The 24,853-nt window shown below is 41.0% G+C and overlaps 1 protein-coding gene across 4 annotated transcripts in view; it reads left to right on the forward strand.

Moving 5' to 3' along the window:
* EPB41L2 (erythrocyte membrane protein band 4.1 like 2) overlaps positions 1-21,888 on the forward strand; it is a 154,197-nt gene extending 132,309 nt beyond the window's left edge. For all 4 annotated transcript variants that reach the window (XM_082855699.1, XM_082855696.1, XM_082855697.1 and 1 more), the window contains 2 exons: positions 6,303-6,408; positions 20,645-21,888. In XM_082855699.1, coding sequence (XP_082711825.1) covers positions 6,303-6,407 — 105 coding nt within the window. In that variant the 3' untranslated portion in view covers position 6,408; positions 20,645-21,888. The remainder of the gene's footprint in view (positions 1-6,302; positions 6,409-20,644) is intronic.
* Positions 21,889-24,853: the final 2,965 nt, after the last annotated feature.

The raw sequence follows: 24,853 nt of genomic DNA on the forward strand, positions 1-24,853 counted from the left end.
TGGGTTGTTTTTCATTTCACACTGGCTGTACATGCACCTCTGGCTCACAATAATCAAGAGGATTTTTGGGAACCGTCAGGCATTCACGTGGGCCTGGTTTAAAGGCAAGTCATCAGTTACTGACGAATAAATGGCAGTTAAACGACACTGGCTTCCAAAAAAATAAAGCCACTAAGTTTGACTTATGCCTGCTTTCAGGAACTTATCAAGTATTTTTTTATAGCATTAGAAAAGTTGGGCTATTCACTTCTAGATGTTTTCTCCTAGTTATTACTATTATTGAAGGATAAGAAAAGGTAGTATAAGGTCTCTTACAAAGTGAAAATTTATATGTATTCAGAAAAGATTTTTTAAAGAATTGTACTTCCATTCTACTGTTAAGCTGAACAGGTGACGAATGGAACCGCTGGAGACTTGGAGAGTAGCTTTAATTTTAGACTGCAGTCCCAAGTGATGATGAGAATTTTTTTTTTGTTATTTTCTGAGTGATTTTAACTCAGCTCTAAAGGAGACCAAGCTCTTTTCCTATTACAATAATTTGAAGAAATGGAAATGTTCAGTTGACCAAATGTTCAGTTGTCCTCAGCTGGGGAGTAGGAACAAATGATAGTCACCCAGCTTTGAACACAGAAATTTTAGAGAACAAAATTTCTCATTTAAGAAAGGCTTGCTGTAAGAAAGGCCAAACAGGAATAGATTTTCTTCTATGCCTAAAAAGAAAATTACTGTTTTTTAAAACTCCTGTATATATAATTTTACTTACATATTTCATAATTTTTTTTTTTGTGGTACGCGGGCCCCACACTGTTGTGGCCTCTTCCGTCGCGGAGCACAGGCTCTGGACGCGCAGGCTCAGCGGCCATGGCTCACGGGCCCAGCCACTCCGCGGCACGTGGGATCTTCCTGAACCGGGGCACGAACCCATGTCCCCTGCGTTGGCAGGCGGACTCTCAACCACTGTGCCACAAGGGAAGCCCTCATAATGTATTTTTAAAAATTCCTTGACAGTTATTATAGGTTAAAAGGTTGCGTGACTCTGAATTTTGACTTAGTAATAGAGCTTCCTAGTAGATGACTATACATGTGTCTGTTCACCACTAGAAAATGAATTACCTGTGTGGAAACCAAGCGTTTGGTTTCCCATACAGAGGATTTATTCTACTTCTCTTCACTGGGACAGTTTTGAGTTGCTCTGACCTTAAGTTGGAGCAAACCATATTCTTACTCTTTTTTCCTCTGGGACTCTCGCTCAGCATTTATTGAATTTCTACAGTGTACTGGGTAGGAACCCACATTCTTTGGCCTGATAGAAGGTGAAAATCGGGGTCCTCTCCCAGCCTTTGTTTCGTCTGCCCTCTGTCTCCACCAAACAAGGCCCTTTTAGGGTTTCAAATGCCACTTTTTCCCTTGAGGGGTTACTTGCAGGTTTTATTTTATGTGTATTCTTTCGTCCCGTTTTTCCTGAAAACTCAAATCTAGATAGTAATGCTTCTGAACGGCAGATATTAAAAACACAGTCTGAAACGTAAGTTCCAAAATAACACAAAATAACAAAATTCCTAACTCTCCCATTAGAAGAAAATCATGACGCTGCTGCTTTAGCTGTTGCTGTGAGGACGCACACCTTCAGCCCATTTTAAAACTGAAGTGGGGCGAGGGGGCGGGGGGAGGGATAAATTGGGAGTTTGGGATTAACAAGTGCACACACCACTATGTATAAAATAGATAAACGACAAGGACCTACTGTATAGCACAGGGAACTATAGTCAGTATCTTGTAATAACCTATAAGGGTAAAGAATCTGAAAAAGAATATATGTATAACTGAATCACTTTGCTGTACACCTGAAACTAACACAACATTGTAAATCAACTACGATTAAAAAAAAAATCAAAAAAACCCAAAACTGAGGTCAGATATCCAAATGAAGAGAACAGATATTTACCTTTTTCATGTTTATTTATAAGATGTCATAAACGTTTTTGAGTAAATGTAATTGTGGCTTCTGGTATGCTTGTCACCAGAAGCTCATGATGAGTTCGCTTTCCCCTTAAAGCCTGTAAATGAGATGGTGGAGCTATTTAAAAGTAAAGGAGGGAAATTAGTTCCCTGCCACAAACTGATGTTGATCATGCAGTGACTTTAATGTCATTGACACCTTTTCAGTTCCTTGCCTACATTAAAAGAATTTTAATAGTGGAAGGAAACCCTTCATCTGAGCAGGATAGGAAAAGAAGGAATCTCTTTTGTGCTGGCAAATGAAAGAGGCTTTGCAGCTTCTACACCCGGTGCTAGTTGTGGCTCTCAGCTCCGTACCCGGGAGGCATAAACAACACGGAAAAGTGTATTTCTTTCTAATAAAATAACTTCTCAATTTGGCCTTGCGATGTGATAGTTTTCTCACAGTCTTTACTGTTGCTGCAGTAAATTAACATTTTATGGTATTTAATTACGTGTACCGATATTATGGAAGGAAAGGAACTAAGGGCAAACTGACTTCAAATATGTTTGAAGATGATAATAGCAGTTTTCCAATTTCCCTACTTTTCTGCTAATTAAAGCATGTTTCACGCCTGCTACCTTCCCTTGGGTATCATGTATGTTTCCTCTTTGACAGGTGCAGGGTTTAATGTAGGCAGGTCTTTGTAATGAACATAAATTCAAAGTAGCTGAGATGTTGTTTTGTAGCCACGTTGGCTCCCATCAGAGCTGTCCTTTCTCAAATTGGATTCCAGAAACCAGCAGGGACTAGACCGTGTTGATTGTTCCAATCTCCCTCTTGCCTCTGAACACAGACTTAGAGCCTCCCTGATGTACTTGGTCGCCTTCCCCACTCACACTGCAGTTAGTACATGGCAGCACTTGCTGTCCTGCTCTGAGACGAGGTCCCCACTCTGCTCCTGCCCACTGGGCTGCCTGCTCTCCCCACGTGGCAAGCAGTTGTGCTGATGCTTAAGTGGAAGCCTGGTCCCCTGTCTGATCCTCTCTTGTCCCAACACAGGTAGGTTGCCAGAGTTTGTTCCCCAGTGGAAATTTAAGCACCCTCAAGTGTATTCCAAGCTTCTGAGTGAAAAGTTTTTGGCGTAAAAATAATTTTGGGGGGTAGTTTTATCTTTCTTTGTGGAATGCAGCTCAGGGTTTTGCTCAGTAACCTTCCAGCTGACAGAAATGATATTGCAAACAAGAAATGCAGTTGTCCCCAAAGGCAGGTGACAACACAGCAGGAAAATTGTGCTGCTTTTTTCAAATGTATGTTTTCCTTATGAGATACAGCAATCTCTTTCCTAGTAGGATTTCTTTTTTGTTTTCAAGTTCTCTCCTAGATTTTGAGTGTTGTTCCGTGCGGTTTTCTTTTACTTTTTCCCCGAGACCTCTTTAAACATCTTTCCCTCTGAAAAACAGGATCTTTCCACTTTGCCATAATCCTTGTATACAGTTTACTTTCTGATCAAACTCAGAGAAATCTTGTCTGCTTTCTCACAGCCTCATCCAGGGAAACGCCCATGAATCAGTGGAGGGGCAGCCCTCTCCTGCCCTGTAGCCCCCTGGCAGGATGGTCCTGAGGAAGACCCATTAACCTTTTTGCCTTCACTGTTTCCACCTGTAAAATAGGGAGCTGTATTTTATTATCTAAAAGATTAGTCTCTCTTTTCTTTAGCTTTACTGATTGTTTGTCGTCATTGTTGCTTGTGGTTTTAATTGTTCTATGTCCTAGAAGCTAATAGATATTTTTCCTGCAACATTCCTCAAACAATTACTGAGAGCCTAAGAGGGCAAAGATGAGCAGAGCCTGGTCCTGCACTGTGAGTTTTTTTTTTTTAATTTTATTTATTTTAATTTTATTTTTTTTAACATCTTTATTGGAGTATAATTGCTTTACAGTGGTGTTAGTTTCTGCTTTATAACAAAGTGAATCAGCTATACATATATCCCCATATCTTTTCCCTCTTGCATCTCCCTCCCACCCATCCTATTCCACCCCTCTAGGTGGTCACAAAGCACCGAGCTGATCTCCCTGTGCTATGCGGCTGCTTCCCACTAGCTATCGATTTTACATTTGGTAATGTATATATGTCCATGCCACTCTCTCACTTTGTCCCAGCTTACCCTTCCCCTCCCTGTGTCCTCTAGTAGGTCTGCATCTTTATTCCTGTCCTGCCCCTAGGTTCTTCATGACCATTTTTTTTCTTTTTTTTTTTTTAGATTCCATATATATATATGTGTTAGCATACGGTATTTGTTTTTCTCTTTCTGACTTGCTTCACTCTGGATGACAGACTCTAGGTCCATCCACCTCATTACAAATAACTCAGTTTCGTTTCTTTTCATGGCTGAGTAATATTCCATTGTATATATGTGCCACATCTTCTTTATCCATTCATCTGTGGATGGACACTTAGGTTGCTTCCATGACCTGGCTGTTGTAAATAGAGCTGCAATGAACATTGTGGTACATGACTCTTTTTGAATTATGGTTTTCTCAGGGTATATGCCCAGTAGTGGAATTGCTGGTCGTGTGGTAGTTCTATTTTTAGTGTTTTAAGGAAATTCCATACTGTTCTCCATAGTGGCTGTATCAATTTACATTCCCACCAACAGTGCAAGAGGGTTCCCTTTTCTCCACACCCTCTCCAGCATTTATTGTTTGTAGATTTTTTGATGATGGCCATTCTGACTGGTGTGAGGTGATACCTCATTGTATCATTGTAGTTTTGATTTGCATTTCTCTAATGATTAATGATGTTGAGCATTCTTTCATGTGTTTGTTAGCAATCTGTATATCTTCTTTGGAGAAATGTCTATTTAGGTCTTCTGCCCAGTTTTGGATTGGGTTGTTTGTTTTGTTGATATTGAGCTGCATGAGCTGCTTGTAAATTTTGGAGATAAATCCTTTGTCAGTTGCTTCGTCTGCAAATATTTTCTCCCATTCTGAGGGTTTTCTTTTCATCTTGTTTATGGTTTCCTTTGCTGTGCAAAAGCTTTTAAGTTTCATTAGGTCCCATTTGTTTATTTTTGTTTTTATTTCCATTTCTCTAGGAGGTGGGTCAAAAAAGGATCTTGCTGTGATTTATGTCATAGAGTGTTCTGCCTATGTTTTCCTCTAAGATTTTTATAGTGTCTGGCCTTACATTTAGGTCTTAATCCATTTTGACTTTATTTTTGTGTATGGTGTTAGGGAGTGTTCTAATTTCATTCTGTTAGGTGTAGCTGTCCAGTTTTCCCAGCACCACTTATTGAAGAGGCTGTCTTTTCTCCATTGTATATTCTTGCCTCCTTTATCAAAAATAAGGTGACCATATGTGTGTGGGTTTATCTCTGGGTTTTCTATCCTGTTCCATTGATCTATATTTCTGTTTTTGTGCCAGTACCATACTATCATGATTACTGTAGCTTTGTAGTATAGTCTGAAATCAGGGAGCCTGATTCCTCCAGCTCCGTTTTTCTTTCTCAAGATTGCTTTGGCTATTCGGGGTCTTTTGTGTTTCCATACAAATTGTGAAAATTTTTTTTCTAGTTCTGTGAAAAATGCCAATGGTAGTTTGATAGGGATTGCATTGAATCTGTAGATTGCTTTGGGTAGTGTAGTCATTTTCACAATGTTGATTCTTCCAATCTGAGAACATGGTATATCTCTCCATCTGTTTGTATCATCTTTAATTTCTTTCATGAGTGTCTTATAGTTTTCTGCATACAGGTCTTTTGTCTCCTTAGGTAGGTTTATTCCTAGATATTTTATTCTTTTTGTTGCAGTGGTAAATGGGAGTGTTTCCTTCATTTCTCTTTCAGATTTTTCATCATTCGTGTATAGGAATGCCAGAGATTTCTTGCACCATGAGTTTTGAGGCAACTGGGTAATTTCAAGTATCACTCGAGTGTGGAGAGCATAAACCACCCTGGAGGCTTTACATCATTCCTTCAGTCCATACATCGAACCTTAACATTATCTTTATAATCTTAGCATAAGTCTCAGGTTGCAGATGAGAGTCCTAAGGTCATTGAAGATCTGTTTTCTCCACGTCTCACAGTGCGTGCCAGGCTGAGTGGGATTCAGAGCCAGCGTGTTTCTCCTACATGTATCATTATTTGGCAGTGGACTGGAGAAATGGGAAACCTGGGGAAATGAGATGCATTCTCTGAAATGAAAAAGGAGCCCATTTCAAATCTCCTGCTTCCTCAAATAAAGCAGTGAAACTGTCTTGGCAGGAGGAGGGATGGATCCCAGGTGATGGCTATGCTCGTGTACAGCCATCCCGAGAAAGAGCCTCTTCCTCTACTCACGGTGCTCTCTCCTGACCCCGCAGGCGCTGGCCCAGGCCATCAGGGAAGCCAGGGAGCAGCACCCCGACATGTCGGTCACGAGGGTTGTGGTGCACAAAGAAACCGAGCTGGACGAGGGGGAAGAGTAAGGTAAGAGCCTCGTCATCGGGGCCTTTCTCATGACTGTTCTGTATTCCTGAACCTGCCGAGCGATGTGAAAGGCACGTCTGCATCATGGTGCCTGTCTCCTGCAGTTCATCTGATCTTTCACTTTTTCATCTCCAAGTACATCTGCTCGGGTGACCTGTATATAGTTAATTATAAACTCTGTGGACCAGCGGGCATCATGTGGTGTTAATAACTGCCATGTATTGAGAGCCGCTAATAATCAACATTTATATGTTACTTTACTATTTGTAAAGCGCATTAATATAAGTTATCTCAATGTTCACAAAGAGCCTGTTAGGAAGGTGCTATTGCTTTCGTTTAGATGAGGGATTTTTGTCGTAGGGGCCCAAAGGGGAGATGAATTAATCTTTTAAATGGAGACATTAAGAACTCTGTATCAGAGAAGGAACCATAAAGGAAAAGATTGCTTTGACTGTATAAAGAGGTAAAAATTTGAGCCAAACCAACAAAAACAAAAGTAAAAGGTAAGTAATAAAGTTCAACGTACCTGGCAGAGACAGGATTAATATCCTGAATATATTATATTAAGAAGCCCTTATGTGTCATCAGAAAATGTGAACACTTAAGTAGAAAAATGAGTAGAGGATTAAGCAGGTAAACCACGTAGAAACTAAGTGAATAATGAGCAAAAAGTATTCAGCCTCAGTATTGTTTACATCAGTACAAATGAAAAATTCACTGCTGAAGCTGGCAAAGTTTATGTTTTTAGCCAGCGTCGGGGAGCTGGGGGGGGCGGGGAATATACTTATTCTGCTGTATCAATTAGTAATATTTCCTGGAGGGCAACTTGGCAAAAACCCACGTCAGACATGCTTACCGTTTAAACCACTGTGAGAAATTTATCTTAAATAATCAGAGACGGATACAAAGATTTACCTACAAGAGTATCACATGTTTATATATACTAGCAAGAAATTTGAAACGATCTAAATGGCCAGCAGTAGGGAGTGGTTATACATTATGCTGCTTCCGTGTGATGGCGAAGTACATATAGCCTTTAAAAGTTGCATTAAAGGGTTCTTAAAAACTGAGTAAGTGTTCCTGATTATGTACGTATTAGGGTTTTAAAAAGCAGGTTTTATCACACAGCACATATACTTAATATTGCATTTTTGTTTTTAAAATGATCCGTGCATTGGTCGGTTGATCGATAGGCCCCACTGGAGGGGCTGGCCACACAACCCGTCTTCCTCCTTGTGGCAAGGCTAGGTGCTCTCCCGTCGTAGGGCGTGAGGGGTCCAACCAGTGCACAGCCTCCCCTCTGACTTACTAACGTTTGCCAATCTGACAGATATGAAATGGCGTACAACTTAAGACATACGACATGTAACTTACTGCCGTATAACTTTCTTGGTCATACAGATTCTTGATAGATTCTGGATACTAATCCTTTGTCAGTTTTATGTGTTGCAGATATCTTTGTGGTTTGTCTTTTATTATCAATATAGGGCAATATATTAATATATTGAATGTAGTATTTAATATGTTAATATAGTTGAGTTATCAAGCTTTTCTTTATGGCTTATGCTTTTTCCATATCCTGAGGCGTTAAAGATATTTTCAATCCGGAAATTTTAATGTTGCCTTTCATGGATCAATCCTTAATCTATCAGAAATTTTTTCTGTGTGATTAGAAACAGTGATTTGTTTGTTTCCCGTATAAGTAGCCAGCGTTCCAGCCCTGTTTATTGAAGAGCCCGTCCTTGCCCCGTCTAGTCTGCGGGTCAGATATCAAGTTTCTTGCATGTGTGGGTGTGTCTCTGAGCACATTCATTTCTATCAGTCTGTGTGTCTGTCCCTGCCCCAGTGCCATATAGCTTTAAAATGAGAATTCGTATCTAGGAGCACAGCACTCCCCAGTTCTTTCTCTTCAAGAATGTCTTGGCTGTTCTGGGCTCCTTCTGTTACATATAAATTTCAGAATCAGAGTGTTAGGTTCTAAGATATCCTGTGGTATTTTGATTGGAATTGCATCTGCTCTGTAGCTCAGTATACTGAGAATTACGTCTTTATGATATTGTCTTCTTTTCCACAAATATTAACATCTTTCCATTTATATAGATCTTCTTTAATGTCTTTCAATAAAATTGTATAATTTTTTTCCCCAGAAGTTGTTGCTGGCATAGGGAGATACAACTAACTTTTCAATACTGCTCTTATATCTAGCAACCTTACTCTTTATGTTTTAGATGATGTTTTCAACACAGGGTGTATAAAGGGCCTATGAGCAGAAATCATTTAAAGTTTTAGCACAAGCACAGTATCTGTTTTACCTGAATTAATGTGCTATGTTACATGCAAGTCTGAGAACATTCTTAGCTAGGAGTCAGAAGATCAAGTACTGTGTTTTAATCTTGCCAGATCTCAAACTATGGGACGTTGGGTAAGTCAGTGGGGCTGGTACAATCTACCTTTTCTACTTATATATAATATGACAATGAATGGGAAAATTGAGTGTTGTACAAATGTAAAACTAATGCGTATTTCTCCTCTAAATTCTATGAATCAGTTACTTAATCAGGAATATGAGACAAAAATTAGTGACCACTAGCATTACCAGCACTTCACCTTCATTTGTGGTATTTTAATAAGCTTTAAAATAAATTAGTTATGTCATTGATCCTTAACACCTTATATTCATTTGTTCAGTGGACACACACACACACACACAGAGAGACAGCCTTTGAAGTTTGCCTGTCTCAGAGGCCATCTTTTATAAGCAGCCTTGTTAAACAAATTTAGGAGGTTAAAGTGTAAATTCATGTGTAAGATGAGCAAACTAGATAAATTTGGAAAGATTCATTTATTCATTGAAAAATATTTAGCAAGTGCCAAAGCATGCTAGGCCAGCTTAGGCAGTGAGGATTCGGATGGTCCCATTGGTAGACAGCACAGTCCCGGTCCCCTTTCTCAGGAAGGATCCACTCCAGGAGGGGAGGTGTCAGTATTAACAGATAGAATGTAATTGCATATCTGATAAATGTTCCGAAGGAAATAATGTGAGATGAGAGAACCAAATAGGCGGCTCGAACTGTTATCAATTTAACCTGTTACTTGAGAAATAGAATTTGAGTTGCAATCTGGAGGACAGATGGGAGCTACCTCAGTGTCTTCTCACAGTCATTTTAGCATCTCCGCTCCTGACTGGCCGCACTTGTTCTTGAAAAATTTCCTTTGCTGATGCCCGTCAGGGCTGGGAAGAATGTGTTTCCACTGTTTCAGCTACCCTCTGGCTGCCCTGCCAGAATCCCACAGAGGCAGCAGTGGCTCAAGGCAAAGAGCAGGACCAGGACGGTGTCCCAACGTCAGAAAAGAAGAAGAAAGAACTATTTGTGATGTATCGGTCCCGTCTCCCTTTTCGGGCGTGAAAAGCTCTCCTCCTGGTCTGACCTGACCTCTTCCTTTGGAGTAGCTCTGACCTCTTGATCAAGCATTGAGCATGGCAGGTGGGGAAACAGAAAGACGGCCAAAGAACAGTGTGCCGAGGACTGAAGTCCCGGTCTGCTTCCCCATGCTGGGCGGTTGCCAGCGGTGAGGCAGAGGGGCTGCGTGCAGCTCCACGAACAAGAAAACGCTTAGAGGACACTTGCCTTGATCTCTATCGTTTTTATTTCCTCTTAAGGACTACTCCCTCCTGCTATTTTATTCTAAATGCATAGTTATGAGCCCTTGAGTGGACACAAAATGTTACTGACCTCGTCACCACTAGAATGGTGTCCCCGCTGGTCCTGATGAAAAGGTAGAAGAGCCCAGGCTTGGGGGTGTGGTCTGCGCGGCCCGAGAAGGAAGGAGCCCCAGCAGGGGGAATGTGCGACCCTGCTTCAGCTGGTGCCGTAAGCTCTGTGAACGCAGACTTCAGACGAGCCTCTCAGACTCCTGGAGTAATCATTGACGTTGAATGAAAAAGTGAAGGACGCCTCCTTTTCATCGGAAAGCAGTGAGCGGCCCAGGGATAACATGATGCAAGAGCAGCCTCTCACCCATTCACTCATTTTACTCCTTTCTGTCATTACTGTTCATTATGCAGGTATTATGGAAGTCTCATTAGGTGTCATCTACTGTTTTACCACTGAGATTTCAAATCAAGGTCTGTACTCACAGACAATAAAGCAGTGGTAGCAGCATAGAGTCTCAAGTTTCATCAGAGGTTCTGGACTGAGTTTCGTGGGAACAAAAAGGCGAGATCTCTGAATCAGGATGGGGCATCAGACATGGCTTCTCACTGGAGCTTCACGGCGAGTTGGAGCGAGCCCAGGGAAGGAAGGCGTGGAAAGGGGGCAATTCAGGCAGGATCTGGTATTGTGCACCAGACACTCCAGGAGCAGGGCAAAATCAGGTGCAGCTGCCTCGCAGGGCACTTGTAGCAGAGTCATGGGAGATGAGGGCGCAGCGGGGCAGAGGCCCGATCACAAAGAGTCTTAGAAGCCAAGCAGGAGGCTGAAATTTATCCTGAAGAGCTGTAGGGGTGCTCCTTTGTATTTGAGAGGTGGTGAGGAGATAAAGGCTTGTGACTTTTTGACCGTTTGCATGAGGATACGGAAGTTAGTGAGTTGGGAGGACAGAGGAGTGGGGAAAAATGCCAGGTAACGCCCAGGTTTCTGGCTTGGACAAATGGGTCGATGGTGATACCTGTAATTTCAGTCATGGAACACATGGATTTCATTTTTCACATGTCATGTGCAATGTGGCCAGTCCTTTCAGTTTAGCTGTCTTAAAGCAAAGATGCATTTTTTGTTCTCTGGCACTATAGGAGAGACCAACTGTCATGGGAATTATAGTGGAAGCTTGGAAGTGAATGTATAAGGCTCTGTCTTACACACACACGACATGGTTAATTGGAAACTTACCAGATAGTCTGAGTGTTAAGAGGAAGTGTAACAGCAGATTTGCTGGGTTCAAATCTACCTTAGTTGCGTGATGTATGCCGTTTATTTCATTTCTCTGTGCCTCATGAACTGGAGGTGATAATAGAATCTACAGAGGGTTTGTTAATAAGGCATGTTGTAAGAACTTTTTATAACATAGAAGGCCAGCCATGAACCCTTTTTGCTCTTAAAAGTCAAATAAAAACTTGACCCCAGAGATGTTGAGCTTGAGATGCACGTGAAATGTCTTCATGAAGAGGTCCAGGAAGTAGCCAAGAGCTTTGAGAGAGAGAGAGCGAGAGGAAGAAAGAGAGAGAGAGACAGACAGACAGACAGAGAGAACGGCAGGCTTCAGAGCAGGAGGTAGACACACCTGAATGTGTCATCCACTGATGAAGCCTACCCAGGGCCAGGTCAGAGAGTCGGGGCCTGGGGAACAGAGGAGCTACAGGAGGAGTGAGAAGGGCAAGAAGATAGAAAACAGGGAGATAAGGCGGCCACGAAAGCTCCAAGAGAAGCTAGCTCCAAGGAGAGCATAATCAGCCTTAAATATGGCAAAGAAATCAGGTGCCTGTGTCCTCTGGAATTGTCGGTACAGAATTGACCTGGGAGCTTTGTCACAGCTCCTTCAGTCAAGTAGTGGAGATGGAGCCTGTAACAGGTTGAGGAAATAGGGTTTACACAGAGTGCTTTCGAGAAGCAGGAAAACTCAGTAATTGGCCTTTTGCTTTTCCATCCGCCTTGGCCTGCCTTCATCTGAGAAGACAGAGCATTGGTCTGACAGAGCCACTGGAGCTAGTGCAGTGATTACTAAAAACCTGGTACATGCATCATTCCTTGGAGACTGTTAGGTGGACCCTGAGTTCCAGTCCCCAACCCACAATAAATAACTCTCAGTTAGTTGTGTTGCTGTCTGTGCTAGCCTGCATCTATGAACACCAGTTTCTAAACAAGATAATATTGTGTTCCAACCAACGTTTCAACCAACCAACATTTCAAAGTCAGGGTGATGTTCACGGTTTCAAAATGAATTCGCAAGAACAACAGGAAATGAGCATCAGCTGTCTAACTACCTTGACAGGAGAGAAGAACGGCGTTGGCTGATCGGAGCTCTAGCCGATCCCGAGCTACTCATTTACATGCGAGCGTCTCCCTGTCCTTGAAAGAAAAGCACCAGCCTGTTGGCATCCAGATGACGATTTTCAATTCAGGGATGTTTCAGGCATGTCGGTTTCAGTTGTGTTGCATTTTTATTTTATAAGTTTGCCTAGTTGTACTACTCTTGTACCAGAAATTAGCATTTTATTACAGCTTAGTTTTCAATATAAGTTAATCAAACACAAAATGAAGACTTTTACATAGAAATGAAAAGCCATTTTGGATTTAGTGAGTTTTAGGCACTGCCAGTTTTCACTCTGGAATGCTGGGGCATACTCTGTGTAACATTTATAAATCTGGCAGGTGCTATCAGTGAGTCACAGTATATTTGAACTACCCAACAGAAGGGGCGCTGGATGCCCCTGCCATTGTCCATTCGTTAGCACCTGGGAGTCACTGATTCCCCGGAGTTTGCTCTTGGACAGAATCATTATTGACTGTTGTTTTTTACAGATGAAACTATATGTATTTTTTCTGGCAACAAAAAAGCAGAGGTGGTCATAGTTTTTTGAAAAGGAAAGATGGTAGGAAATGTAAGTGACCCATAATTGCTCTGCTCCTAGAGATAGATGATCCCTTTCACAGTGTATATACTTGTGAGCACATACTCAGATGCACTCACATGTGTTCTCACACCTCTATGTAAATAGGCTGATCCTGTTGATTCTATCACATATCCGGCTTTTTTCTCCGCTTCACAGTACCTTGTAGATAAGTTTGCCCATCATTATCTCATTTTCCAACAGCCATCGAATAGATGCAGGATGGTTTACTTGACCCCTATTAATGGAAATTTAGGCTGTTCTTCAGTTTTCACTAGTAAATTCACAGCTGCAAAGATTACACTTGTGTGTACATTTGGGGGGCATTAACTTCATTGTTTCTCTAGGACAGATATTTTTAAAAATGAGAGTTGGTGTGCTAAAGGTTTCTTTTTGACATATTGCCCACCTGCCCTCCTTAGAGGTTCTACAAAGTTAGACGCCCACTAGCAGTTTAAGAATATCCCCGTTTCCCCACATCCTTGCCAACACTAAAGATTATAGGACATTTGAAAAGTCTTTGCCAACCTGGTGAGGAAAGAGCATTTGTCCCCTCCCCCCCTTTTTTTAAATTGTGAAGAAAGAGCATTTTTTAATTGTTCATTGGTAAGGAAGTCACAGTACACATATTCACACATATAAATATATGTGCACACAAACACAATTTGCATTTCTTTGAATTGCCAGTTTGTATCCTTTGTCCACTTATCTATTCAGGTGTTTATCATCTTTTATCTTTTACAGAGTTAAGGTTATTAATCTCTTAGTCACAAATGCTGGATGTTTTCTCCAGTTTTTCATTATTTTGGGGAATTTAAAGTGGCACCAAAAAGAGGGGGAGAGAGCAAGACAAAATTGACAAACAGGACACAGGCAGGCCATATCCAGAGTTTTGGTTTGTTTTTCAACCCAAACAGTATGTCACGGAATTTGAGTTAATTATTAATGCTTAAAATGGGAAGATATCTAGCGATTCGAGAAACATCAGAAGCTCTAACACCGAGCCTGCTTTCTCTCAAGGCTGCAATGGCTCAGTAGGTGCAGCCACTTTAGGGGAAGGAGGGGCTCTCCAAGTCCCCAGTGTCTCTTCCTTCCCGTCTCTTCATGTTGAGGTCCTGGTACCCCGTCTCCCTACTTACATGTTACCCAGTCTCTGAGGAGTGTGGAGGTGGTGGTTATGACTTTACTGTACCCTAGTGCAGGATGTATTTAAGAGTATGGGAATTAAAAGAATATTTAATTTAAAACTGCATATAGACCATCTTCTTCTCTCCCCGCCATCCGCCTTTTTATGAGGAAATAGCATCCTAGAGATTTGCCATAGGTCCCTTTTCTATAAGAACCATCAAATACCATCCATGTGTAGAGCTGAGTATAGTTTCATTTGTTTCAAGAACTTGTCTAATGTTAGATATCTCAGATACTAGCTTTTAAATAGTAATTTTAAATTTCAATGTAAACTTGTGGGTAGGTTAGGACAGAATTTTGCGGGGGGAATGAATTAATAAGTCTGAGTGTATGTGTGTGTGTTTTTAAGATACTCCTGTGCTCATGAGGATTATAGTGCCAGGACATGTTGGCCCTATGTTTCTTTAACTCTCATGCATCAAAATGGTTAGTATTAGAGCAAGTGAGAATCTAGCCTTGTTCTGTTCGGCATGGTAGCCAGTACTCACGTGTGGCTCTTGAGCATTTGAAATGTATTCCAAATTGAGCATTGAAATGCTATTCCAAATTGAGATGTCCTGCAGGTATAAAATAACGTACTGGATGCTGAAGAGGTCAGAAAACATTGTTAACTAATAAGTGACGGAGTTGGGTCTGGAGATGAGTTGTTTTGATTCCCACTAACCTTCCTATTTAATGAAAATACGAAACGAACACTAAGTGAGTTCTATTCATACATAGTTCAAAGACGTTTTTCTAAAAGATAAGGGTTTTGTTACTGTTTTTTTAAAGCACAACTTTTATTTGATACTACAGAGAAATTTTTCTCATCTCTACTCATGAACCTAAGATTGACAAAAGCTTAGCTAGAATAAAGTATACCGAGTGTGCCTTACTGCAGTCCATTTGTTATTTAAAAGAAGCTTTAAGATTTTGTCGAATGCTTTCATATCAAGTTCTCACAAAATTTGAACTCAGCAGGGTGAATGAGAAGACCTTCCTCTAGCTTTACGGCCAAATACTAACTACTATTAGAAATCTTTCTCAAAGCTTCAGATGTGGGAGATTCGGGAAAACCAGTTTTTTAAAGAACTAAGAGTCCTCCTGGGATATCACAGAAGTAGTTATTCAACAAAAGAGAACAGAAAAATGAACCTGAAATTTTTTCCACTTAAATCAGCAGATGAAACTAATGGTGAGGACAGGCAGTAGTGCTTTGTTCCTAGAATACAATTCTGTTTATTTTTCCCCTCCCAAGCCTTTGCTTTTCAGCCTGGCCTTGCCTTGCAGATTAGTCGCTATTACTTCATTCATGGATTCATTAATGTATATTGGGAACATACTGCGTTCAAGGGACTATGGTAGTTGTGAGAAAGGTAAATGCATAGGAACAAGTGTACAAATAACATATAGGGAAAAAAATAGTGTTTAAAGAGAACCTAGGACTTCCCTGGTTGCACAGTGGTTAAGAATCCTCCTGCCAATGCAGGAGACACAGGTTTGATCCCTGGTCCGGGAAGATCCCACATGCCACGGAGCAACTAAGCTCGTGCACCACAGCTACTGAGCCTGCGCTCTAGAGCCTGCGCGCCTAGAGCCCGTGCTCTGCAACAAGAGAAGCCACCGCAGTGAGAAGAAGCCCGTGCACCACAACGAAGAGTAACACCCTCTCGCAACTAGAGAAAGCCCACGTAGGGCAATGAAGACCCAACACAGCGATAGATGATAGATGATAGATAGATAGATAGATAGATAGATAGATAGATAGATAGATAGATAGATAGAAGCCTAGCTAAAGGGCTATGAAAGTCAACAGGAGAAACTGTTCCTGGTTGGCAGATCAGGGAAGACTTCCCCGAAAAGGAGCAGAAAGCTCCTGTGTGCAGAGCGCGGGGAGGATTTGAACATACAGAGAGGGGCAGAGAGGAGAGGGCACATAGGAAAACCACGCGCTGGACGTCAGGAGAAGCAAATCCTACGTTGTGTCTGTGTGTTGAATTCCAGCAGGGGCTGGAAAGATTTGTCAGAGGCGAATTGCAAAGGGAATTACACTCCGTGTTAGCACCTTAGTTTAGGCTTTGCTCTGTAGGTCATCTGCGTAAGGGAAGAGCATTTTCAGCACCATCCTTCAGTAAGATTAATTTATCAGTGGTGTGCAGGATTGATGGAAAGGATGCTTGATTGGATGAAGTACCCTGTAAAGAAACCATTATACTGGTTCATGCAATTATTAATGGGGAAACTGAACTGGCCATCTCTGTCTTTAAGAGTAGAGTTGAATTGGGTTTGGAAGTAAAACCAGGAATGAAATATCATATGTGAAAATCCATAATAATAGTATCAGCTCACATTTAATGAGTGCCTACTCTGTGCTGAGCTTTGTTGGAGAACTTTGCCATTTATTTCAGTTAGTTCTCACAGTCATTTAGGATGCAGATGACAACACAGAGGCCTGGAGAGGTTAAGTCCCTCCCCCAGTCACACAGTCCGTGAGTAGCAGAGCCAGAGTTGACCGTCCGTCAGTCTGAATCCACACTGCGTATTGCTTTGCTGAGGGATTCATGATGGGAATCTTTCAAGTAACAAACTCCCACTGATGTAGTTGAAACACACTTCATTGTAGAAAAATTTATTTTGGACAGAATGTCTTTGAGATTGCAGCTACGATATGTAGCTAAATGAACAATAAAACCATTATTTTATAAAATAATCATGTTTAAAAATGAGGCAAAATGGATGATGCTTTTATTTGACAGGATATTCCGAAATTGCGGTGTGTGTAGTAATTCTTTAGGTGGAGTGACTGGAATGTGCATAAAGGCTCTAACACAAAGATGACTGTTAGCTTTAAAGAAAACCCATTTAATTGGCCTGCCGAGATCACTGACAGCTCACCCTTTCCTCAGAGGTAAGGGAGCATGACTGTCTTAAAAATGGAAAGAGCTTTGGTGATTACAGGGTGGGAGGAAAAGGAGATGCTCTTCCTAAAACGCCCTCTGGAGGGGAAATAACTGCAGCTAAGAGAGGCAGAGACAAGCCTTTTTTTTTTTTTTTAAGAAACATCTTTATTGGAGTATAATTGCTTTCCAATGGTGTGTTAGTTTCTGCTGTATAACAAAGTGAATCAGCTATACGTATACATATATCCCCATATCTCCTCCCTCTTGCGTCTCCCTCCCACCCTCCCTATCCCACCCCTCTACCTCTAGGTGGTCACAAAGCCCCAAGCTGATCTCCCTGTGCTATGCGGCTGCTTCCCACTAGCTATTTTACGTTTGGTAGTGTATATATGTCCATGCCTCTCTCTCACTTCGTCCCAGCTTCCCCCCCACCCCATGTCCTCAAGTCCATTCTGTACATCTGCGTCTTCATTCCTGTCCTGCCCCTAGGTTCTTCAGAACTGAGACAAGCCTTTTTTGTTTCGTTTTGTTTTGTTTTAGAACAAATGGAATTTCAGGGAAAACATCTCAAAATTGACTCTCCTGGAAGCAAAAATACTTAATTGACTTGTGGTGCTAGCAAACTTTGAACGGAATTTTTGTCTTTGAAGTGAAATTGTGTTGGCATGTATGTTAACAAGCACAATATATCTGGCACTCAGAGGGGACAGAGATCAGGGGGCCAAGCTTGTCCTGAAAGACCTAAATCTGAGACATGAGCCTCAAAAGGGCCCACATGAGAGCCTCCTAAGAAAAGAGCAACCTCCAAAAGAGCATTAATATATCCAGGCAAACCAAGGGATACAAAGCCATTTTGCGGAATTATTTGTAGAAGAGATTTTGAGTGCCATTTGACCGAAAAGGAAAAAACACTAGATTTCATTTTTCCTTCTGTATTCAGAAGCCACACAAATATCTGTGAGAGCAGGAAACGCCAGTAGGTTAGGGAGCAGATTCCATAGAAGCACTTCTCAAGCTTAATGGTCTCAGGAACACTTAAAACTTACTGAAGAGCCCAAAGAGTTTTATGTTTATGTGAATTTTATTAATTGAAATTTGATCTATTTCTATTATAAATCAAATAGTTTTCAAGATATTTATTCAGTTAAAAATAATCATCTAGTGAAAGAAGCCTGTCTGAAAAGGTATCATGTACTGTATGATTCTAACTCTATGCCATCCTGGAAAAGGCAAAATGACTAAGACAGTAAAAAGATCTGTGGTTGCCACTGACCCCACTAGAAGAGTCTCTAAACATTGGGAAGCTGTCAAGCTCAAGGTGGCCAAAATACAGTTTCCAAGAGTTATAATTTTCACACGAAAGCTTGAATTTTATCGTTGGCAACAAGTTCTGTCAATTGTTTGCCTTGAAGTGAGAGGCTCATCTCATTTTCGAGAAAATGCCTGCCAGATATCCAAATTGAGCAGTGCAGTTTGTCAGTAATCCTCTCAAGTAAAGAAGTGTTTTAATGAAAACAGCAGCTTCAACTCACAATTCAAACATTCATACAAATTCACTTTCCTCCTAGACATCTCCTGTACTTCTCTGCATGCAGCAGGAATGTGTTAGGCGTACTTTCCATTTCATCACACAGAATACTAAAAAGATGTACTCCAGGGTAGAGATGTAAGAAAATTAATATTTTTTTCTGTTTCATCCAGGACATCCTTAAGTGAAACTGGCTTGCTTTCTTGCTTGCTTTTTATTTCACTGTGAGTGCGTGGTGGTAAAGAATGCAGTGACTTCGGGTACAGTTTAGTGTCACTGCCTTGACCTGTGTGTGCTAAGATGCCAACAGGTTTACTCACCATTGTTTCTGCATCATCAGGGAAAATGTCCACACCTGACAAGGGCAGATAGTGTCTTAGGATGATTATGAAATAGTTTTGACTTTATAACCCCCTGCAAGAGTCATGGTGACCCCCAAGGTCTACAGACCACAATTTGAGAAGTGGTGGGTCTAAATTATAGTGGTAATACAAACATTGTAAGAATTGACTATTTCCTGGTCTAACCACATAGACATTTATCATACTTGCATTTTTGGCTCTAGGATTTTATATTCTTACAATGAAAATTCTGTTTTAAAATTAAATATGCAAATTGAGAGCCAAGGAAGAATAAAATGAAAGTTTAGAAATAACTGAAATTCATAAACTATCATATTTAAAGCCGAATTTCACACCGGAGTACACGGACCTCATATTTATTTAGGAAATAGTTGCGTTGTGCCTTACATAAATAATTTACTCATGTTTTCAAAATCTCAGGCTATATTACTGCCCTGTGGTAATTGAATCTTCATTAATCTGAAAGGGTATGTTTTCTTCATTATTTTAATTGTTTCAGATAAAAGCCACAGCTTTGCATTTTTATTGAGACTCCCCTCTGGATGAGTGCTTTACCACTTGTCATGAGGATGATTTTTTTTTAAGTGCACATTTGCTGTTCGCCAAATCAGTTTCTGGAGTAGAGCACGCTCCAGATTGAGACCATGTGAGCCCCTGTCTCTGGAAACTCCGAGGTTGTGCTTTTCAGATGACTTCATAGAACTGTGCTTGAGCTTGACTGATTCCCCACGGCTCACCAGGCACACTGAGAAAGATAAATTGAAGACTGCACTGGACACTCTGTAAAGACTTAAGGCAAAGTAGGCAACCAGCATGTATCCTTGAAAAATTTAGACGTAGAATTAGACCTGTGATTAGATGAAACAGCTACATTGACCTGTTCTCACATTGGCCAAAAGAGGGGAACACAAGCTAAGGGACGTGACTTTAGTAGTTAGAAATGTTCAGTGACATTGTATAGTCTGGGGGTGGGAAACTGAAGCAAGGAATTAGTGGTTTGGGTTTTTTTTGTTTTGTTTGTTTACTTGACCAAAATTCTGATAACATAAAGTATAACTCATACTTAACAGCTATAACCATATCCAAACTCGAGGTGAATGATGACACTGTCGAAAGTAGGTTGAATTAATTACAATAATAATAATTAATATCTGTCAATTTGCATTGACAAAGAATCCAGAAATCTGTGTCCCCACCCCATTCATTCCTGTCCTCCACGCCGTACATCTGTATACTCATCTTACCTATCAGGCACTTTCTCACTTCCTTGCATCTTTCCTCATTCTTTCTCCCAGCCTGAGGCAGCTTTTATTCATTTCAGTGAAGTCAAAATTACTTTTTCTTCTTCTTTGAATCTAACTTTAAAACCTACATTGCTTTCTCTTTTTTTTAGATTTTTATTATATGAATTACCTCTGTTTTATAGTTAGCTTTTTGGTCAGATTCTTATTTGCCACTTGTTTCTCGTGTGCTAGTCAATCCTTCAGGTATTTTAAGGCCCTCAAGGGTGGATCAGGCTCTCATGCTTGTCTTCTGGTAAAATACTGTTTACTGTAGAACCAGGCAGATGGGAACTGTTGATTACTTGATTTGGAATTTGGTGAATCTTACTTACATTTTTTTCCCAAGCCTGTCTTTGGAATATTTAAGCCTTGTCTCTTTTTTTTCCTCCTAGAAATTCATTTTATAGACAACATTCAACTTTGTGAACCTGAAAAATTTTGACCATTCCAAGTCTTAATGCCACACCACTGCTCCAGCGAATTTATACTACGACTGGTAACAATGGCCAGAAGCCTGAAGAATTAAAATGCCAACACCAAACCTTACCTTAACAGCTCTGGTCTATACCGTTCCCCCGCATTTTAATATATTATTTTGTTTTATAACCACTTCTAAATACTCTTGGTTATTTCTTTTCTTTGTTTGTTATTTTTTTTTAGTTAGAGAGTTTCGTTTTTTGTTTCCTGTTTACTTTGTGTACAACTACCTGCTTTCTGTGACTCATTTTGATCAAATGATAGTGAACAAAGCCAGCCCCAGCTGGTAAGGTGCTGTTCACTGGAACAGGTGCTGTTGTGCGGAAAGGAGACTCTGTGACTAATTTCGATAGTGGCTTTCCTTCTTCCGGATGCTTCCCATTGAGTTCGTACAAGTCAATATTTACAGAGTTCTCAGTTTGCAGTAAATATACTTGTATGAGAAAATATTAATGCAGATTAAAGGCGTTTCTTACATCGTGAAAATTTTCTAATGTTTGAGAATTTCATTGGGGCTGTTTTTTGATATTGAACCCTTTTGACTTTCCAGTACCGTGACTTTTTACTTGTAGCGGAAAGTCCGGGAATCTCCAAACTGGAGAATTATGATGAAGTTCACTGACCACGCACTGTGTTTAGAGGCCCTGTCGCACCACAGTGCCGATGCTTCTCAGACACGGGCTCTTCGGCAGCATTCCAGAAATAGGAGGGGAGAGAAAGCAGTATCTTCCCTCCTACTAAAATATTCAGGCAGCTTAAAAACCTTAGTGCTTTCTTTCTTAACATGTCCAAATTTCAGTACTTTCCATTATTTGAACACTTGTGTAGAACACTTTGTATTAAACCTCCTTGTCTCCATGTAAAACTGACCTTTTGTTATCGAGCAGGTGTATCTCTTTCAGATAGCGTGATGATCCACACAGGTGTGAGGTTGCCAGGGTGAGGAGTTAGGGCCGTGGTGGTTTTTTGACGGTTGTAAGAAGGCTACACCATTTAAAGCTGACACCAGAGACCTGATAGGGACTTATTAACTGTATTGAACAGTCTTTCCTTTGCTTTGGCCCTATGTATAGTTATGACGCCGGATTAGATTCCTAGCAGCTTCCAGTTGTATTAAATGATATTTTGCTTTCTGTAATACTGTTATAAAATAAAGTTTGTTTATTCTCTAAACTTGTCACTTCTCTTTTTATGAAGGTTTAAGAAGATAAGCTCAAGTCATACTGTCAGTCAGAAGTTCTAGTATTTTGTGGGATGTAGCATTTTTAAAATCTGTTATTCAGATCTTTTATAATTCATGCTGCTGCCAGCATCACCGATTTCAAGTGGCTAAACCAATGTCAAATGTTCGTAAATCTACTGTTTAGAACGCCAGTTCCTTCTGCCTGGTTACGTAATCCACCCCAGCTTGTACAAGTTCTCCAAGGCATATTTTTGCTTGTTTTCTTTGTGTATTTTTTGTTTTGTTTCAGGAAATATCCTAGCTGCACCATCTGAAACCTGGTCCTCTGCTTCAGTTTTGCTTAACAGTCCAGTGGGTCTTAGTGCCTCAGGCAGAACGGGCTCTGCTGAGGGCTGCGTCCGTGTCTCATCAGGACGGTTCATTGTGAAGCTTTTGCCCAGACACATCAGATGAAGTGCTGGATTTTCTTTCAAACGTTAAAAGCATTATATAGCAAATGACCAACAGGGTGTGGTATATTCCATCTAAAACGTTCTGTAGAATGTCTTTCCCTAGTTGTTTAAAGTGAGCATGTTAAATATAATATGATGACTCTCTTCTTTGGGATCGGTTCCCACTGAATTATCTCTCACCTTGTGCAAGATCTTTCTCGTTTTCTCTAGAATTATTACAAAAACAGCTCCTCTCTGGGGAAGCATATCTCAGCAAGCCAAGCCTTAGAAATATTATGGAACCAAATGTGACTCTGTAAATATAATTTTCATCAGAAAGCGTGTATGTATAACATTTGTATTTAAAGCAGAGGTTGATCTGTCAGGGTTTTTTGAGAACCATATCCTCCCACATGGAAGGAAGTGATAGGAGGTAAGTATGTCTATAGCAGCTCCAGTGGAAGAGGAAATGCACTGTTCAGGCAGGGCTCGGTTTTATCAGCTGAGATGGCAAGGACAGAGTTTGGGGTCCCAGAGACATCTGAAGTATCTGTGGGGACTTGGTACCTGAAGAGCAGCTGAAGACAGTGTTGGTCATGACACCCGTGACTGTGGCAGCAAGACTGTCTATTTTAGTATTTTGTATTTCCTGCAAAATAATTCTCATGATGTTATCATCTCATTCTGTGAACTGAGCGTTCAAAGCCCCAAGTGATAGAATAAGAAAATAGGTCAACAGGGTTCACTGCCGTGAGACGTCCAGGCGCTAATTGTTTATCTTAAGTCAAAAGCAATATAATTTGGGGGTGATAAGCAATAATTCCTTTTAGTTGTGTAGGGTTTTTATGAGTATTTCACATAAACCTTCCAGCGATCCTGTGTGGAACACAGGAAACAGAGCAGTGCCTTTTCCACAGGCCACAGCAGGATAAAAAATGATGTGGTTAAAAAAAAATGTATAGCGTTGGTGAATTTTTGGCATTTCACTGTTGTGAGTAGCTTCCGTTTTCCTTTATGATGCACATAGCATTCCTCACTGCATAGACCACAGTTCATGGAGTGAGCATCCCCAGGACTCTGGCAGTGAAGCAAACTGTAGCATAACGACTGCCCAGCATGGGCTTCATTACGTTTTCCCCTTACTCATGGATAAAATTATATAGTGTCTGAGAACATCATAAATTGAGAATTAAAAATAATAGGATAAGGAGGAGTGAGTCGTGGTTTAGGTGAAACAAGATTGGCCATGAGTTGATGATTGCTGAAGCCAGGCAGCGGTAAATGGGGGTTCGTGATATCATTCCGTTAGAATATTCCATGGTAAAAGACTAAAAAATGCCGTAAAGCCCGTTAATTTTGTAAAAAGGTCCTGTCTCTGTGTACTGTGAGGTAGTACATTGCTCTTCCGGGTATGGTGCTCTGGTCAGTTTCCAGCAGAGTCTTAACGCACTTGCACTAGAGAATAGGACCGGGGTCTACGAGGGCTCGCATGGATCCTTGCATGCGCGTGCAGCTGTTCACGTATTTGCCGGAATTAGGCCACGATGCGGAGCTGGCCCCGGAAGAGAACACGGTCGGCTGGCAAATCTGAGGTGTCAAACTCCTGACCCTTGGCCACAGGGTCAAAAACACTGACCCTCTGTATAGTCATGATACCCAGTTAGGTTTATAGTAACTTTAAGTTGTATAAAGTATTTTGCTTCAAAAACACTGGCTTCAGTACTTCGTGACCACCTAGAGGGGTGGGGTAGGGCGGGTGGGAGGGAGACGCCAGAGGGAGGAGATATATGTATATGTATAGCTGATTCACTTTGTTATAAAGCAGAAAGTAACACACCATTGTAAAGCAATTACACTCCAATAAAGGTGTCAAAAAAACAAAGAACAAACTGGCTTCAGACTCCTACAGATGGGTGTTTGCCCTACTCTGAGTAACTGAACCATGTGACTTCAGTGAAGGTACTTAAACATCTATAAAGGGAAGGTAGTAATACATCCCAGTGTAGGGGTATTCTCATGGTTAGATGAAGTAAAAATGTATAAAGTGCCTGGTGGAGCTCCTGGCACAATAATGCCCTCCAGAAAAGTGATCGCTATGAGTACTAACAGCACCACTGTGCATGAGTTAACCCACCAAAGGCAAATTATGGGAGATACTGCCAGTCTGATCTGTGTTCTTGTGAGAACCTTGCAGAATAGAACTCTACCCTAGGAACTAGGTTACTTGGGAAGCCTGTGGGGAAGGTTTTGGCTTTGAAGTTGTGTGGACCCAACTTCCTCGTGAGCCCTGCAGTGTCAGGAACCCCTTATGGTCTACTCATTCTGTGCTGTATGGCAACTAAGGTGGCTAGTGTAAGACAGCACAATCCTTTCCTAAGACTGGCTGCCGGCTTCCTAACCACAGATTCCTTGATGGACTTCAAGGGGCTAGGCTTTCCCACAGTATATACAAAATCATGGGTATATGCATTTTTCCTACAGAAAAAATGATGATTCCTATCTTTAATTAA

This window comes from Leucopleurus acutus (genome assembly GCF_964270905.1).
Source record: "Leucopleurus acutus genome assembly, chromosome: 15".
NCBI lineage: Eukaryota > Metazoa > Chordata > Mammalia > Artiodactyla > Delphinidae > Leucopleurus > Leucopleurus acutus.